The sequence below is a fragment of the Cornus florida genome, unplaced genomic scaffold (assembly GCF_030987335.1).
Source record: "Cornus florida cultivar Cherokee Brave unplaced genomic scaffold, ASM3098733v1 CherokeeBrave_3.0.0_Hap2_Chr04, whole genome shotgun sequence".
NCBI classification, from domain to species: Eukaryota; Viridiplantae; Streptophyta; class Magnoliopsida; order Cornales; family Cornaceae; genus Cornus; species Cornus florida.
In genome coordinates this window covers 103,263,825-103,280,047 of record NW_026775574.1, presented here as the reverse complement: position 1 = coordinate 103,280,047, position 16,223 = coordinate 103,263,825, and the positions used below count along the sequence as shown (strand labels likewise).

At 35.3% G+C, this 16,223-nt stretch overlaps 1 protein-coding gene across 1 annotated transcript; it reads right to left on the bottom strand.

Moving 5' to 3' along the window:
• Positions 1-3,252: 3,252 nt before the first annotated feature.
• On the bottom strand, positions 3,253-15,871 carry LOC132304361 (exosome complex exonuclease RRP46 homolog). The gene is made up of 8 exons (XM_059802004.1): positions 15,413-15,871; positions 14,994-15,107; positions 14,413-14,513; positions 9,117-9,137; positions 8,445-8,517; positions 8,299-8,366; positions 4,822-4,954; positions 3,253-3,583 (listed from the first exon to the last, which is right to left on the bottom strand). The coding sequence occupies exons 1-8, from the start codon at positions 15,516-15,518 to the stop codon at positions 3,468-3,470; spliced, it is 732 nt and encodes a 243-aa protein (XP_059657987.1). The 5' UTR covers positions 15,519-15,871; the 3' UTR covers positions 3,253-3,467.
• Between the last annotated feature and the right edge of the window lie 352 nt (positions 15,872-16,223).

Here is a 16,223-nt window from a genome sequence, read left to right as displayed (position 1 = left end):
GATTGAGTTGTCTTGGGCTCCTACATGAAAGAACAAGAAATGAACTATGATGAACACTAGAAAATGATTCATTGAGAGATGGGTAGAGTTGATAATTCAAAAAAAATTCTGAAAATTCTGCGCGATCTCAATGCTTTTTATGTGAAAATTCTTTCTCAAAATGCACCAAAAATATTCACGTGTTCATAATATTCATTTGCTAAAATGGTTTTGTTATGCATAGTCGATTCTATTTGTCTTTGCTTTCCTGGTTTTTTCCTTGCTGGCTTTGTCTGTCCTAATCTGAAAAATAAACAATTATAAATATTATTTTTAGGTCTTCTGGTACAAGAAAATATGCTCGAGACATAGAGCCAAAAAGCGAAATTGTTTAAGTTTTATTTTAGTATTCTTACCACAGGTCTTATATCCCTGTTTTCATTGAAAAATTCAACTTGCAGGCCAAAATGTGAGTGAGTATCTTGCAAAGAGTAGCCAAACTCTCCCAAGAGTTGGTCGAATTATTCAAGCACGAAATTATAGCCAGGAAGTTGGATCCGAACCAGGCAAGAATTCAAGTTTGAGCGCGGAATTGCACTGGAATTTTGTGTCTAGCCAGTAAATGCTCTGATTCAAAGGATTCTTCCTTGGTTGCCTTTGTTTGTCTTATTGGAAATAAATATATATATATATATGTACGTATGCCCAATGTCATATTCAAGTAGTGATAAAAGGATAATCCAAAACAGCACCTTTGCCTAAGAGGAAAGGAAATTGTTGCACTCTTATGACTTTGTGACTGATTGATCTTCCCATGTCAACTTTTGATCCAAACAGACAATTTGCAGATTTTGATTGTCTAGATTCAAAGGTATAAATACATGAGCCATAAAGAAGATGTAATGTGAATAACAGTTAGAGCCATTTCTTACCTACCATGGTTCAGCTTTTCAAGCAGAGAAAGAGAAGAGTCATGAAATTGGAGTTGGGAGTTTTATTCAGAAAAGACATGATCTCTATACATGTAAAAACATGGATTTTGCTGGCCAAATCACAAATCAATTTTGAGGTGAAATGGAATTATTATAAATTTTATCATTTTTATTATGCTCTAAGCACAAGTGATCAAGTCAAACACTATGAATGTGCACCTGCATTGTGATTTTTAATTTTAGCAATTTTAACTGTCACTTGCATGGACCTGAATCCCCTCCTGTTTGGACAGGGTGCATTGGGCTCCGGACCAGCCGACCCAAACAGCACCAAAATGTTGTCATTTGGTGCACCAGATGCACCCTCCTCGCATTTGTATTGCATCGGATGCTTCTTCTAAAGTAAAAGGTTTAGGGTTCAAAAATGTAGAAAAACCTAGATCAATCAATGGCTGACAATAGGTGGCAGTATAGCAAGAGAAATCCAGCTCTTTAGTTCTACATTTGTGTGAAAGGTATTGGTTTTGTATAGAATTTTCTACCATATTTAAGAATGTTAGTTGTGGAGTCTTTTTATTAGGTAGAAGTATCATCAATATACTTTTGAGTGAAGTTCTGAAGAATTCTGTCGTAAAATTCTGGAGAATTAATGTGAGCCATTATTGATGTAGTGACCGCTATAAATAAGTGTGATATATGGTACATTTGAAATAGGTTTACATACACCCTCGTGAGTTTTCATTTCATCCCTATTTGCCACCAAAAACAAAGAAAATAAGGAAAAACAGACATGTAATTGGTCAACTATCCATCTAAAAACTGAAGCGCGATGGTGTTTACTTCTTCTTCGACATACTGGATTTTTTTGTCATCGGTGTATCTGGATTTATGGTTATCACTTTATCTGTATTTATTGCACTTGTACTGGTTTGGTGCAATAAAGCACCATACAATCTCTATTATGTAAACATTATGGAAAGGGTACCCTAAGTGAGGATTATCTATCTAACCTTTTTCTACCAACAACAAAAGACGTCTATATTGTACTGGCGCAACCCCACGTCTATATTGTACTGGCGCAACCCCAGGCCCCACCCACTAACCCCACGTCTATATTGTACTGGCGCAACCCCAGGCCCCACCCACTCTTACACCGTCTCTAGTATATATATATATAAATATATATATATTATACACAATCTCTTTCTCTCTCTTATATACACACGCCCATAATCTCTCTCTCTATATTATATCCTCTATTTCAAAAAAAAAAAAAATTAAGTAGAGACATGGGACAATTGTTCAACTACAGCAATAAGTGAAAACATATATCAAAGTTCAGGTTCTATCAATTTTCTTATTGCTTTTAAATATTTGACCATTTGATCAATGCCTTTTTATACAAAATTGAAGCCTTAGAATTGAAACCCTTGACAAATGGTCTCCACCATATAAAATCAAATGAAACTAGACGAAATTCAATAAAATTAACTCACTCTTGATCTCCAAATGCTTGAAGGCAAAAATGAAACTCACTCTTGGAACATTCCTACGTCTCACTTTTCCCTACTCCATGATCTGTTAGTATGAATCTTGCAAAATGCGAAGTCCTGTCATGGGTGCTCTATTTAATTGGTTATTATTATAATTATTAGGGTTTACAAATGCCTCCCGATAATGCAAAAAAATCTCAACTTTAGGGTTTAACTGCAAAAAAAATCTCAACTTTAGGGTTTAACTGCAAAAAAAAATCTCAACTTTTCGTGGTTTTACAATGCCCCCTGATAATGCAAGTAACACCTACAGGTAAATACAAAAAAATGCAGACACCAATATCATAATTCAAAACTAATTCACTCATGTTTTGTTTGACACCAATATCATAATTCAAAACTAATTCACTCATTTTGTCTTTGGTATCACTGAATCAATGTTTTGGAATTGAGATTGGATGAAATTTTGTTCAAATTTTAACTAAATTTCCTCCAATCCCAAGTCTAAGGTGCCAATTCGATGTCGCCAAACGTAACATCAAGGTTATTTATTGTCGTTTTGTATCTTCAGCCTTTTAGGTTTACTAACCTCTTTGGTTGACCAGCTTCACATAATTTTCCATGCGCAACATGCACATAAAACCGTCAGAGACAATTACAAGATAAGGTCTGAGCTTAGTGCTTACTTTATATATGACCAAGCCTGCATGACATGCATTCACAACAAAAACAACAGCAGCAACCCAATATATATGTGTGTGTGTGTTGAGCTATGATATCCAAGAAAATGGCCCCTCTTTAGAGTCAATAGGCCCAACACCATCACATCATTACCACAAGCTTGAATCTAGACAATAAAATGGTTTGCGACCAACAAGAGTTCTTTGCTGTCCAACAGTTGTATTCAAGTTCTTGTAGCATCCAAAAATTACACAAGGCTCTACTTTAATGGGAATCATATACCTAAATGTCCCAATATCTAACTAGTAATGCCAACAAAATGGCATTAACTGATACCCTGCCCGTGGACGATTATGCACTCCTCGTGATTATAGGTTAGATATCATGCAGCTTTTGATGAGTCACTCGGGACTTGTGACTGCAAGCTTCTCCGGAGAAAGTCTGATAACTTTGCACATGTAGCACGTCCTCGTTGTAGACAGTGAAGGTAATCATCCACTGAGTACAGATTTAACAAGATATTAGCTTTGGCATATTAAAATTAAACACACGGACAGCAAATTTCTCAAGTTAAATGACCTAATCATGCTGCAAGGACAATATAACACCTGAAGAAATAAGTGTCAAATTATTATAAATTGATATAAACCAACTCCCAAAGACGATCCACATTGATTCTTTTTGGGGTGGACAGAGACAGAGAGAGAACAAGCTCGAGGAAAGATCTCAATAGCCTGCTAAAGTACTAGTTTTCAAATCAAATTACTTGCAGCTCTTCCATATCTCATTTGCCATATTTCTGTGAAAATCAGCCCCCCAATACAAAGAAATTTGGAGCACCAAACGAAACCCACTTAAATCTAATCACAGGATCAAGGACATTTTTTCCATCTGAAAATTTGCTTATATTACAATTAAGAATATATAAATAAATATGCTTATATTACACAAGTACACATTTTTGTGTTTTAGAATGAACAAATGCAAAAGAACCAGAAAGCTGAAAAATGATAAACATACTAAGCATGAATAATGAGCAGTTTAATTGAACAAAAGGCCATTCTCATACTTCTGCACTATTTTTGAGTTAATAAGGGTGGACAATTAAGTGTCCAAACTAGCATTGAACATGGATGAGCACGGTTTCTTGTTGCTAGGAGTCTGGAGCGACAATGTCGGTATGGAGTGTCCTACATATGATATTATGCCATTATCTGCTATTCAACTATTATTCAAGTGATAAACCCAATTGGTATTTCTTTTTGGATAAGTGTCAAAAGAAAGCATCCCGCAAGATCGGCCCAATTGTTTTGATTGAATTTTAGACTATAAATACCTTACTCCCAGTTATAACTTCAATCAAATATTATTCAGTGCTTATGACAGCATACTCCAAATACCCACTTAAAAAAGAATAATAATCAAGCTAAACATCGTTAAAACCAGCTACTCTCATTAATATATCACTTTTCATTTGTTCCGCAAGCAGGAACTTCAGTAGGACGACAAATTGAATGGAGAATTGGTATCCTTCTAGTGTTTGAAAGCACTTAACTGGGTATACTGGTCGATGCGTAAATACATACTAAACCATGATCTGCTATAATAAATTTACAATCTAATGTTTACCTTGGCCTCTGAGTAAAACAGTTAACAGAAATTATCGAAACTTTTTTAATAACATGACAAAAAAGGTATCATCGATGGCCCAGGAGAGAAAAAGGTATGAGAGGTACCTGGCATTACACCGTGTGTAACAGATGTAATAATCCCATGTTCCATTGGTTCACCTCCAACCTGTAAAGATCCTTCTGGAAGGGCACAGAGAATCGAGTTTGGGAAAACTAAATAGACAATTGCCTTCATTTTCTGCCATTAGACAATGTTACCATGTCAACAACTCTATGGAAATATACAGTACAGTTATCTGTTTATGTTCTACAAAGCTACAAATTACAAAATTGGAAGCATTACGTGGCCAAAGTATTAATCTAAGAGCGCTGAATAGCAACCGAGAGATTCTCTCTCTCTAGGGTTTCTGCATTATTTTTCAACCGATAAATCTGAATCGGAAAGTTATGGAGGAGGTAATAGATTCAGTTAATTGGGAGTTTCTATAAGTGTTGTCCAGCATTAATCCCCCTCGCTGAAGGATTTTTTTCTCAGCAAGGAGGATAGTTTCTTTGTTGTTTTCTCAGTTTGTCTATTGTTTTCCGAAAATGCTTTCCCGGACAGTTTTTGTCAATCTACTCTTATCGAAGTCTGATCTTCCATTGAAAGTGAAATTGATGATGGCAAATAATCAGATTTCTGGCATTGCTTTCCCAGAAAAGTGTGATCAAGAGAGTAATTGCAATGTTAAGACGGAATTGAGCAAAGATGAGAAAAATGTTCAATCAATGGATGGTTCAACAGTGAACTTGATGATGGCAAATAATCAGATTTCTGGCAGTGCTTTCCCAGAAAAGTGTGATCAACAGAGTAGTTGCAACGTTACAACAGAACAGAGCAAAGATGAAAAAATATTCAATCGATGGATGATTCGTGTGTGTTAGTGATCCCGGCTAAGTGAGTCCTCTTAACCCCTTTCGTGGATTCCTTTGTTCAAAATTTAAACCCTAACAGTTTTGATGGAATCTGTGGACAGAAATAGATGCTGAGCTTGAATCTGGAATCTTGAAACTAAAAGTCATGAATTGGAACAGGAAAATATGGATCTGAAGTGAGCAATTTCTGTCCAGTATGGGTGGTTGAGGTTGCGCAATGCAAGGTCCTGGTGGCAGAAATCACAATGGGAGAGGTGGTGGCAGATGGCACGGTTGTCGAAATAGCAATATACTGTTTGCTTCACAACGAGGTAAATTCTTGTGAGATGGCTGCGAAAAATCAAGTGGCCGGAATGGATCTGTACAGTTTTTCATCCGGGAATGGAGGTGACATGTGAGAAAGCGCGTGAAATGCAAGTTGACCTAGACCCAAGTGGAGGGGGTGAAACAGAATTGCTCAGAAAGAGACACATGAACAATCAAGGTAATGATCTAACTAATTCTGGTAGCGTTAACTTAAATCTCGACCGTCTCTTGTTAAACACCTAGATCATGCAAGTAAGAACGTATTGGCAATCAGTGTCCCAAATATCTTGGATCCGGATCACAAAATGTGGGCTCAGATTACGGCAATAGAAACAAATTTGAAAGCCCTCAAACTGGAATATTTTCCTCCGTCCGCTGACGATGATGTTATTCTGGTTGATCCTCCGACTGATCTTCCTGGAGATGGTTTGGATAATTGGAATTGCTGCCCTGTGGGTTATTTCATTTATAAAAAGAACTTCTTTATTATACAGTGAATTCTATAGCTCACAAAATTTTGGGGGAAGTTTGGATTGACAGAAGTTTTGGGAATAGAAAAGGGGGAAGTTTGAATTTCAAAATTGGTAATGAACAAAGTCAAAATAAGGTGTTCGAACAAGGGCCTTGGCATTTTTTAGACCGCCATATTGTTCTAAAGCAATGGCATGAAGGTCTGGTAAGTAGGGCTGCAAATGAGCCGAACCGAGCTTTAGGCTGCTTGGGCTCGGCTCACCTAGGCTAAGAGGTACTTGGGCTCGGCTCCTATTCATCAACCATCTTCTCTAAATATATATGTGTGTGTGTGTGTGTCAAATGAATCAGCTGACCCAGACAAAAAAAAACTCCACCAATCCCCTTTGAATCGACTTCCAAGTTCACCAATTAATCACCCATCTTCTCTAATTTTCATCATCTTCTCCGCAAACTTCAAACCTTCATCAAGGGAATATATATATATATATATATTTATATATATATATATACATTGAGATAGAGAGAGAGAGGGAGGGAGATAGAGAGAGAGAGAAAGAGAGAGCAAGCAAACCCTAGTGTCGCCTGTGGAGTCCAAGGATGGTGCAGTGGAAGGATTGTCGTTGTAGAGAACTGTGTGGTTGCAGAAGCTTGGTTGCCGCTGTGTTTCAGGGCTTTCCATCTAACCATTTATTCCTTTTACATACTATACACAACACAATATCCAATGGCTGAGATGAAGTGATGAACTATGATTTGGGCCAGTGGGCTATTTAATTAAATGGACTCTATTTGTCAAATGGACTTTTAAATACTAATGTACTAATTGGGCCAATGAAATATTTATGAATTTGGGCTACACATGTATGCATGGGTTAGGCTTTTAAATACTTCCTCTGTCCCAAAAAAAAAAAAAAAAAAAAAAAAAAAGTCCTTTTTGGGGAACTGTGACTCAAAATTGTGTAAACGAGCCTGTTCACGAGCTCACGAGCTAAGCTTAACATCGTTCAAACTCGTCTCTTTTACTAAACAAGCCTGAAAAATGAGCTTGAGCTCGAGCTCGGTTCGTTTACTAAACGAACGAGCCCGAGCTGAGCTTTTAGCTGAGCCCAAGCTGTTCATGAACAGCTCAGTTCATTTGCAGCCCTAGTACCAAGGACCCAAGGGTAACTCGTACCCTACTTGCTTCTTTAGGAAATTTCACCCGAGGACGGCAGCCCAAGTTCTTTGATTCAACGCATTCGCCAACAATATACCCAAACATGCATTTTTCAAAAAACCAATTAAGCACTGCTCTTAACAAATAACCAAAATCAAGAGCTTCTAATATAACATTTCCTATAAAAAATCCAACTGTAGAATAATATAGATAAACACACAATTTAACAAGAGAATAATAGTATAAACATGTTGAATACGTGTATAGCAATCCATGACCAATAACCTGAAAATAATCATGCTTTTAAAACCTCATAACAGAAGATATACAAGTGTAGATCTGGAAATAATCATGCATGAAACCAGAAAACAAGTGTATGTAAACACATGCACACATGTAACTGTAAAAAAAAAAAAAAAAAAAAAAAATGTAAGAAAAGAAAAGAAAGGGAAACCACTAGAACAAAATAAGCCACTTTTAATCTGTTTTCTGCTATTTCCGTTTGCATGTCCTCTAAAAGCACAGTATTTAAAAAAATAAGCCAACTTTCAGTTTCAGATTTCTAAATGCTTCCCACAATCCTTTATAAAGTCTAAATTTTATACAAAAGAAAAACCAATAACACAAATTTAAATAACGATTGCACATTTATTGGGTATTAGCTGGGAGTCGCATAAAATTGTTCACAATCAGATGGAAATTACATATTTAAACAGGAAAATTAGACTAACCTGTTCTTCTTGCTTGTCGGGGTCCAGTATAACAAATCCATTTTCTGCCAGACAGCAACATATTGCAACTACACAAAACAGCAAAAAACAATCAGTTAACATTCATATAATGATAATATGGAAGTACAGCCATAAGTCTTGCTTACCAGCTAGATGCTTCAAAGGAATACTAGCATCCACAAGAGCAGCACAGGCTGCATTTATGGCACATGGGAGAAGCTAGACAAGGTTCAGTGAAGGAATTTCAAATAAATAAAATAAAAATAAGAATTGGCATATCCTACATCCAATATTTTCACATGTAAATAGGGGATTTTTAAACATCTCGTGATAATAAAATCAGACCATTTTGTCCCCATAAGATATAAATGCATAAATCCATTAGTACAGGTGCATAATATAAAAGTATAAAAATTAAAAAATTAAAAAAACCACTGCACAAACTTTGGAAAGTTCACCAAAAGATCTAACACTTTGTGAGAAATGTTAAATTTTCCAAAAGACAATAAAATAATTTTATCTCCGAATGGACATCCAAACATGCAGTGTGTGTCAAATGGACCCCAAGTATAAGACATGAAACAAAACAACAAGACATCAGAAGTTCAGTGAATGTTAAAACTAAAGTCTACTGACCTTGACACTACTTAGAAACTTGAGACACCTAAATGACCTTTTACATAGGTCTTATCAGTACGTTGAAGAACATACCAAGAACACAAATATTACAATTACATGTTGAAGTGAAAGCCCTAACAACTCTGCCAAAACAACCATTACTGTACTAGAAGGGAACACAGCTTAACCATTAAGGATACAGCACCATCATCATTAACAACCTGCAAGGAAAACATAGAACCCAATGATTGTAAAAGAAGATGCTAGTAATAAAATCAAAGAAATATGATGCGCTTGAAAACCAAAGAAGTGAACAGCAAAGTGCCCTCTGACTCGGTGTACAATGTAAAATATCTGAAAAATAGACATAAAAATAACATGGTGCCCAAGAATAGCTGTGACAAAATACCCTCTTACATTTCACATGCAAATAAAAGCACCATTTCTATAAAAATTAATCATGCCTACAGCTATTGAAAACTTAATATCATATACTCCCTTTGTCCCAAAAATTTTGGGCTATTTGGGGAATCCAACTTTTTATGGTAGTGGGTTTTTAATACCTTTTTATTGTATTGATAAGAGTGAATTTCCAAATTTATCCTTGTTAAAAGACAAAGGAGTACTTCCAACTTCGTAATTAATTAGTGCACTTGTTTAATCAAGTCAATGTCAAAAGGATAGTTTGGGAATGTTATAAAAAATAGTAAATCCGTTTTTGGAATAGGACATGTATTTTGGGACATCCCAAAATAGAAAGGTGGACAAGAATTTTGGGATGGAGGGAGTATCAAATATCTTCTGAAATTTGTTACGTTCTGACACTGAACTTTCCCATCATTCATACCTGCATGAACTATAAATCCAATAGCATATTATTGTAATGCCTATCATCTTGACTTTCAACAGCCATTAAACCTTTGTTTGCATGACTGGAAAACAAACAAAACTGGAACTTGTAAATACATTAAGATGTACTATTCCTGAAAGTCAAATTTCTTTTTTCCACTCATCCTTAAGTTTAGGTTTCAGCCAACTACTAACATTATATATTGCGCAAAAAAAAAAAAAAAAAAATGCTCCAAATGATGGCATTTATTTTTATATCAGACACACCAAGACATGAGTTTGAGAATATGTTCTAGAGGGCCAAAGCCCTATGCACAATTCTGTAAAACTGTTACACTTAACACAACAAAGCTGCTCCATGTCCTTCTCTTGTAGAGCTATCATCTTGAGAAGACGTACTTTAAAAAATAAAAAATAAAAATAAAAAACCTCATACCAATATATTATATCAATTAGGATTCAAAGTCAAGTTCGTATTTGTCTAACAGGCCACCAAGATAATATCGTTATGCAAGACAAGGCAGTCAAAATATTGGTTGATTAGGGAGATGGCAAAATCAGTCACATATCATTAGATGACCACATTTAGCTATCTGATACATCTTAGACTTGCACATTGATTCCCAACACACACGAGGCTTTAAAGTTTACTCTTTTACACTCCAACATCAAAGTAACAATTCATCAAACCCTTTTGGTCGTTGTGCAGCTTTTCTTGGGATGCATTCCCCATTTGAACACTTTCTAATACAATATTACTTATCAAAAAAAAAGTAACAATTCATCAAAGATCTTATTGGGCTTTGAGGAAATCATGTTTGAGTAAGCCTAGTTTTAGGTTGGGTTCCTTCAACCAATAAAAATATGCTAGTCTATTGACGCATCTATAGTAAATGTTGGAACCAAGGGAAATAATCTATACCAATTGATGGTTTTAACTATACTATATGTGTTATTTCATGTCCTTTATTTTTATTTTTAGACACGTTCACTAAAACAAGAATCCTTTTGTAGCAAATCGTTTATTAAAAAAAAAATTGATAATCTTAACACAAAAGCGGAAAAAGAAATAATAGTAAATTGGTCCCGGGCATGTACCATTATACCTACTATAATTAGACATACTATTGCTATACATAATGAAAGGAACATTTGCCCATTTATATAATAAATCATATGGTTGGACCCGTTGAACACAAATTAGGATAATTTGCACCTACATTAAATTTCCGAGGACATGCAAAAAGCGATAATAGATCCCATCATTAATAAAATATATATAGATGCTTGTCGTTCATTAGGAGGAGGGAACCTTATGCTAAAGAAGAGAAAAACAGAAGTATTAGAAGGTTGTTGCCCTTCAACAAGGCTCTCCTTGGGAAATGGCTTTGGAGGTTTGGGGTTGACAAGCAGTGGCTCCGGAGGAGAGTTATTGCGAGCAAATTTGGGGAAAGTAGTGGTGGGTGGAGCTCTGTTGAGGTGCGTGTTCCTAAGGGAGTGGGAGTCTGGACAGTCATTCGGAAGGGGTGGGATGATTTTTGCAAACATATTCGTTTTCGGATTAGGGATGGTAGGAGGATCAGATTTTGGGAGGATACTTGGTGTGGGGAGATTCCCTTGGCTCTGTCTTTCCCACGACTATTCAGAATTGCTTAACATTAGGTAGGCCTTGGTGGTTGACTGTTATCATCTTGATAACGGAAGACTGTCTTGGGATGTTCAGTTTAGGAGGCACTTTCAGGATTGGGAGATTGAAGAAGTCACTCGTTTTTTGGAGTTACAGTATCGTCAGGTGATATCTCATCGGGAGTCTGATTGTTGGCTTTGGAATCCTAATTCTCAGGGTCGGTTTGAGGTGAGGTCCTTTTTTAGGTGGCTTACGATTGGTGATGGTGGTCCTTTCCCTTGGAGATCTATTTGGCGCTCTAAGGCTCCCTTTAAGGTGACCTTCTTTGCTTGGACTTCTGTCTTGGGTAGAATTTTAACCCAGAATAATTTGAGGAGGAGGAATTAAGTGGTGGTCAATTGTTGTTACTTATGCCTTTGCTATGAGGAGACAGTTGATCACCTTTTGTTACATTGCAACATGGCTAGAGCTTGTTGGGATTTGATGCTTCGTTTGTTTGGGGTTCCTTGGGTTATGCCTTGTTCTTCTAGAGGATTGATTGAGGCTTGGAGAGGTTTCTCAGCTGGGGCTCTCATTCGGGATGCTTGGAGGGCTACGCCTCTTTGTATTCGGTGGTGCATTTGGCTCGAGAGGAATAGAAGATATTTTGACGGAAAGGAGAAGCCTATTGCTATGCTTAAGTTCTCCATTATTTTCACTCTTTTTTGTTGGGTTTCGGGGAGAGATTATAGATCTATTGAGGAAATTGTTCTCTTTATAGCCTCTTTGAAGGCTTGAGTTGTTTTTTGTTTGGCCTTTTGTAAATTTGGGATCCGCTCCCCTTTTGAGCGGTTTTTATATATTTGACTTACTTATCAACAAAAAAAAAAAAAAAAACAGCTTTAGATCAACATATATCTATGTCTGCTCACAAAGCGCAAAGAGTAATTGATAAAATTCGTGGACGTTCATATAAAGAAACACTTGTGATACTAGAACTCATGCCTTATTGAGTATGTTATACCATTTTTAAATTGGTTTATTCTCGAGCAGCAAATGACAGTTACAATCTGGATTTCAATGAAATAAATTTAGTCATTGGTAAAGCTATATTCAACGAGGGTACTACCATTAAGAAATTAAAAACTAGAGCTCGAGGACGTAGTTATCCAATAAAAACACCTACTTGTCATATAACTATTGTAGCAGTTATGGATCTATATTGTTGCTCTTGTTATTTTTATTTTTTTCATGATCCTTTTTACTTTTTGAGCCTTAAATGTATCACGATTCATGCCATTGTGCAAACCCGATACCAATCTGAAACATTTCGACCAAGTCATTTTGGTCCACCGAGTTGGTCAATCGTACCGCGATTCTGTGCTAATACGGTGAGCTTCTTTCTATACTTGCTTCCTTAGTTAAGCTATCCATCATCATGTCCATAGTTCCCTTTTTATTTACTTAAGGTTGCCTTTTGAAATTTTAACCAGTTGTTAATACAAACCTCATAATTTAAATTATATATCTGCAGCATTGGATCTAATAAAAGAAATACAATCCTTTCATTCATATCCGGGATTATATATGGATCCAAACTTTGTAAAGCATAGCACAATTTTTCAGTATATTCACTGTCTAGTAACACACTTACACTGACAAGCGACAACCTAAGCTGGGTAGTAAAGCTCCTCCTCCAAGGTTAAAACCTCAACATTGAAAGTTTTCTTTTCTTTTCTTTTTTTTTTTTTTTTTTTCAAGGGTCAACATTGAAAGTTAACCTAAAATGCACTACCATTGAGTTGTTCAAGAAATTAATCGTGAAGCAATTTCATACAGTATGATCAGGTACATATGATTAAAACAATGAAACATTCTATGCCTTTTCTAGCAAAGCTGTTTGTCACATTCCCAAATATCAGAATACTCACCATTCCAAAGTCTAGGAATTTATCTCACAAAGCATACATCCAAAATTCATAAAAATGAATACATAGACTCAAGACGCATCTATAATAAAAATTACAATAATTAGCTAGGTCAAATATTCATTTTCTGTTGAATTTGGAACTTTTAAGTGCAATTAATTGCCTGCCCAGTTGGTTAAAAGGCTAATCTACTGACATTCTTTCAATTTCTAGAAATTACTTATTATTGTATGATAAGGCTTACAATTTAGAAACTATACTTCCAGAGCTTTATGACAATATATTACTGATAATTTCAACATCGTTTGACCATTCCTGCTAGAATTTCTGAACAAAGTTAGGTTTAATCCAAAATCTAAGACTAATTAGTTTCAATACTCTTTTTTCAACCAAGAATATTTTCACATACCTATATTATGTCAAAAGATTATCTGTCAAAATTTCATTAATTTTGGTGGTCATTTAACAAGGTTCCAAATTTTCCTTTACTAGGTAAGGTAAAGCTCATTTCACCACCTTGCTCAACTTAACTCTATTTTGAGAATGTGACAAATAGAGAGAGGTAAGCAAAATAGCCCATTAGAAAACCATTCCACCAAAATCATAAAAGTGTTTGCAAAAACAGAGATTTCAATTGTACAGAGGTAATATTTTGGTTCTCACTCTTTAAAACCTGTAGATTATTTATGTTTCATCACGGAAATCTAAATTGGTTACTCTTGCACTTTAGCACTTCTCCTTTAAGAGTCTGGGTTGGTTCTTCATTGCTTTACTAGTATTCCTAGATTATGATTCTTTTTGATAGAAATTAAGATTTTATTTCCATTTGACTTTATTATTGTGATTAATTTTTAGTGAAATTTGTTATTTTAGAGTTTACACATAACTTGAAGGTTTTAATTGTGTTCAAATTCTTATCAAGGGGATACATACTTTAAATTAGGAGATGCACATAACATGAACTATAATTGAAATTTGAAGAGAGGCAAATATGATTGTTTCACTATAATTTCGATTCAAATCCTAAACAAATAGAAAACAAATTGAAATTGACATCACATGTCCAAGCTGCTTAATGGAATTATATTTTCTATATGAATCAGATCACCACACCTGAACTATAACTGTGGTTGTGGTATTTGGATTAACAGACAAAAGGCAGATGCTTTGCAGAGTTCTCTTCAGTATCATCTCATATTCCTTTTCCGGTTTCCCTAACAGCAGAAGAATTTTGAGCAAAATTAGAGGATGAGAGTCAAATAAGCTACATTTTTAATTAAAAAGCATTCAAGCAAATGGGTGAATTTCATGCATTTGGCATCCTAAGGGTCACTGAGACAATCAACTTAACAATCTAACAAAGCCTACAAAGGTCAAATTGGACTCAAATAGGACGGTTTTTAAAAATTTATGCAGCTTCACAGAGCAATGCATTTACCACCAATAGAATACTCAGGCTCTATGTACTTCTAATAAAAAAAAATTCTCTAAATTTGAAATAAAACAATATCAGTGTTTCAAATAATCCACGGACACGGACAATCAATATGCAATCTTCACATAAAATGAATGTAAACTATAAAGTGGTAATGCATCTATCTATTTCTATGTATGAAACTTTCAAGTAAAATGATTACGTAGGGAGCAACTTTTGAATAAAATGATCATATAGCAACTTTTAAGGAATATTTTACCAATCTGCCCCGTCTTGGGCTTCCAAAAGACTTCAATGCAAGCCTTTTCGGGGTTTTCATTCTTCCTGGTTCCAGCTTTCGGTCCATAAACTGCAACAAGAACTTTTGTTTCTCCTACAACCACCCAGTCGAACAACACCCGCACAAAATTAGATTATTTCGTCAAAAGAAAATCATTTTCGAGAAACAAGTTACACAACTAACCAAATTTACATACACAAACATAATTTTACTTAAAACCCATACAAAGAATGATTAAAATTTCAAAAGTAAAAGGAAAAAAACAGAGCATAACAACACAATAATCAAAACCCAAATGAGATCTGAGATAAATATAGTATTTTGAACATCTAAGAGTGGTGCGTGCGTATGTATATACGGAATATATAGAGAGAGAGAGAGATAGAGAAGGGAGATACCTTGACACCAACTGGCGGAGCCATGGGCACGGTTGAGAATGCTGCGTGAACAAGCAAGTGGTCTCAACTGGTTGGGTTTGCGTCCATCCACTCTATCGATTTCCATATTCTTTGGACTCTACCGACCACACCTATCTTCAAGTTTGGGTTGAAAATCAAGAGAGACAGATGAACTATCAGTGTGAGAAGATTAATAGAGTTGGGAAAATTTTCAGAATTTCATTGCTCCAATTGTTTGATGGTTTGGTGCAGAGAGAGCTTTAAAATGTCTTCCTTTATTTTGTGAGTTGTTCACAAAAAAATCTTCTTCAGAAGCCGAGGAGGGAGAGAGAGAGAGTTCAGGGACGGACTTGAAGTTTGAAATAGGGTTTAGATGAGAGCAAAAGAAGGAGCGCGCCGGAGTGACGTCACGTTGCCGGTAGGGTTGAGGAGCAAGTGAAGCTTGTGGAGGGTTTAGAATCATCATGTCATTATATACTTATGTTCTTGTGTGATCACGTCCATGGTAAAATTAAATTAAATTAAATTAAATTAACCAATAAGAATGACGCGAGCTTTTGTTTTTGGGTTTTATCAATAGAAATTAAATAAACCAATAAGAATTAAACATTTTCAAACTGCATAATGATTTGATTATTATTATTTATAAATAAATAAAAAATAAAAAATAAAAAAAAAAACTAAATTAAACCCTATACATTTGGTGCATATGAACATGCTATAACATTTCAGACTTTATATTTACAACTATTAAAACTTTCAAAATATGAAAAAAATTATCACAAAAATGTTACACAGTGTTTTAACATAC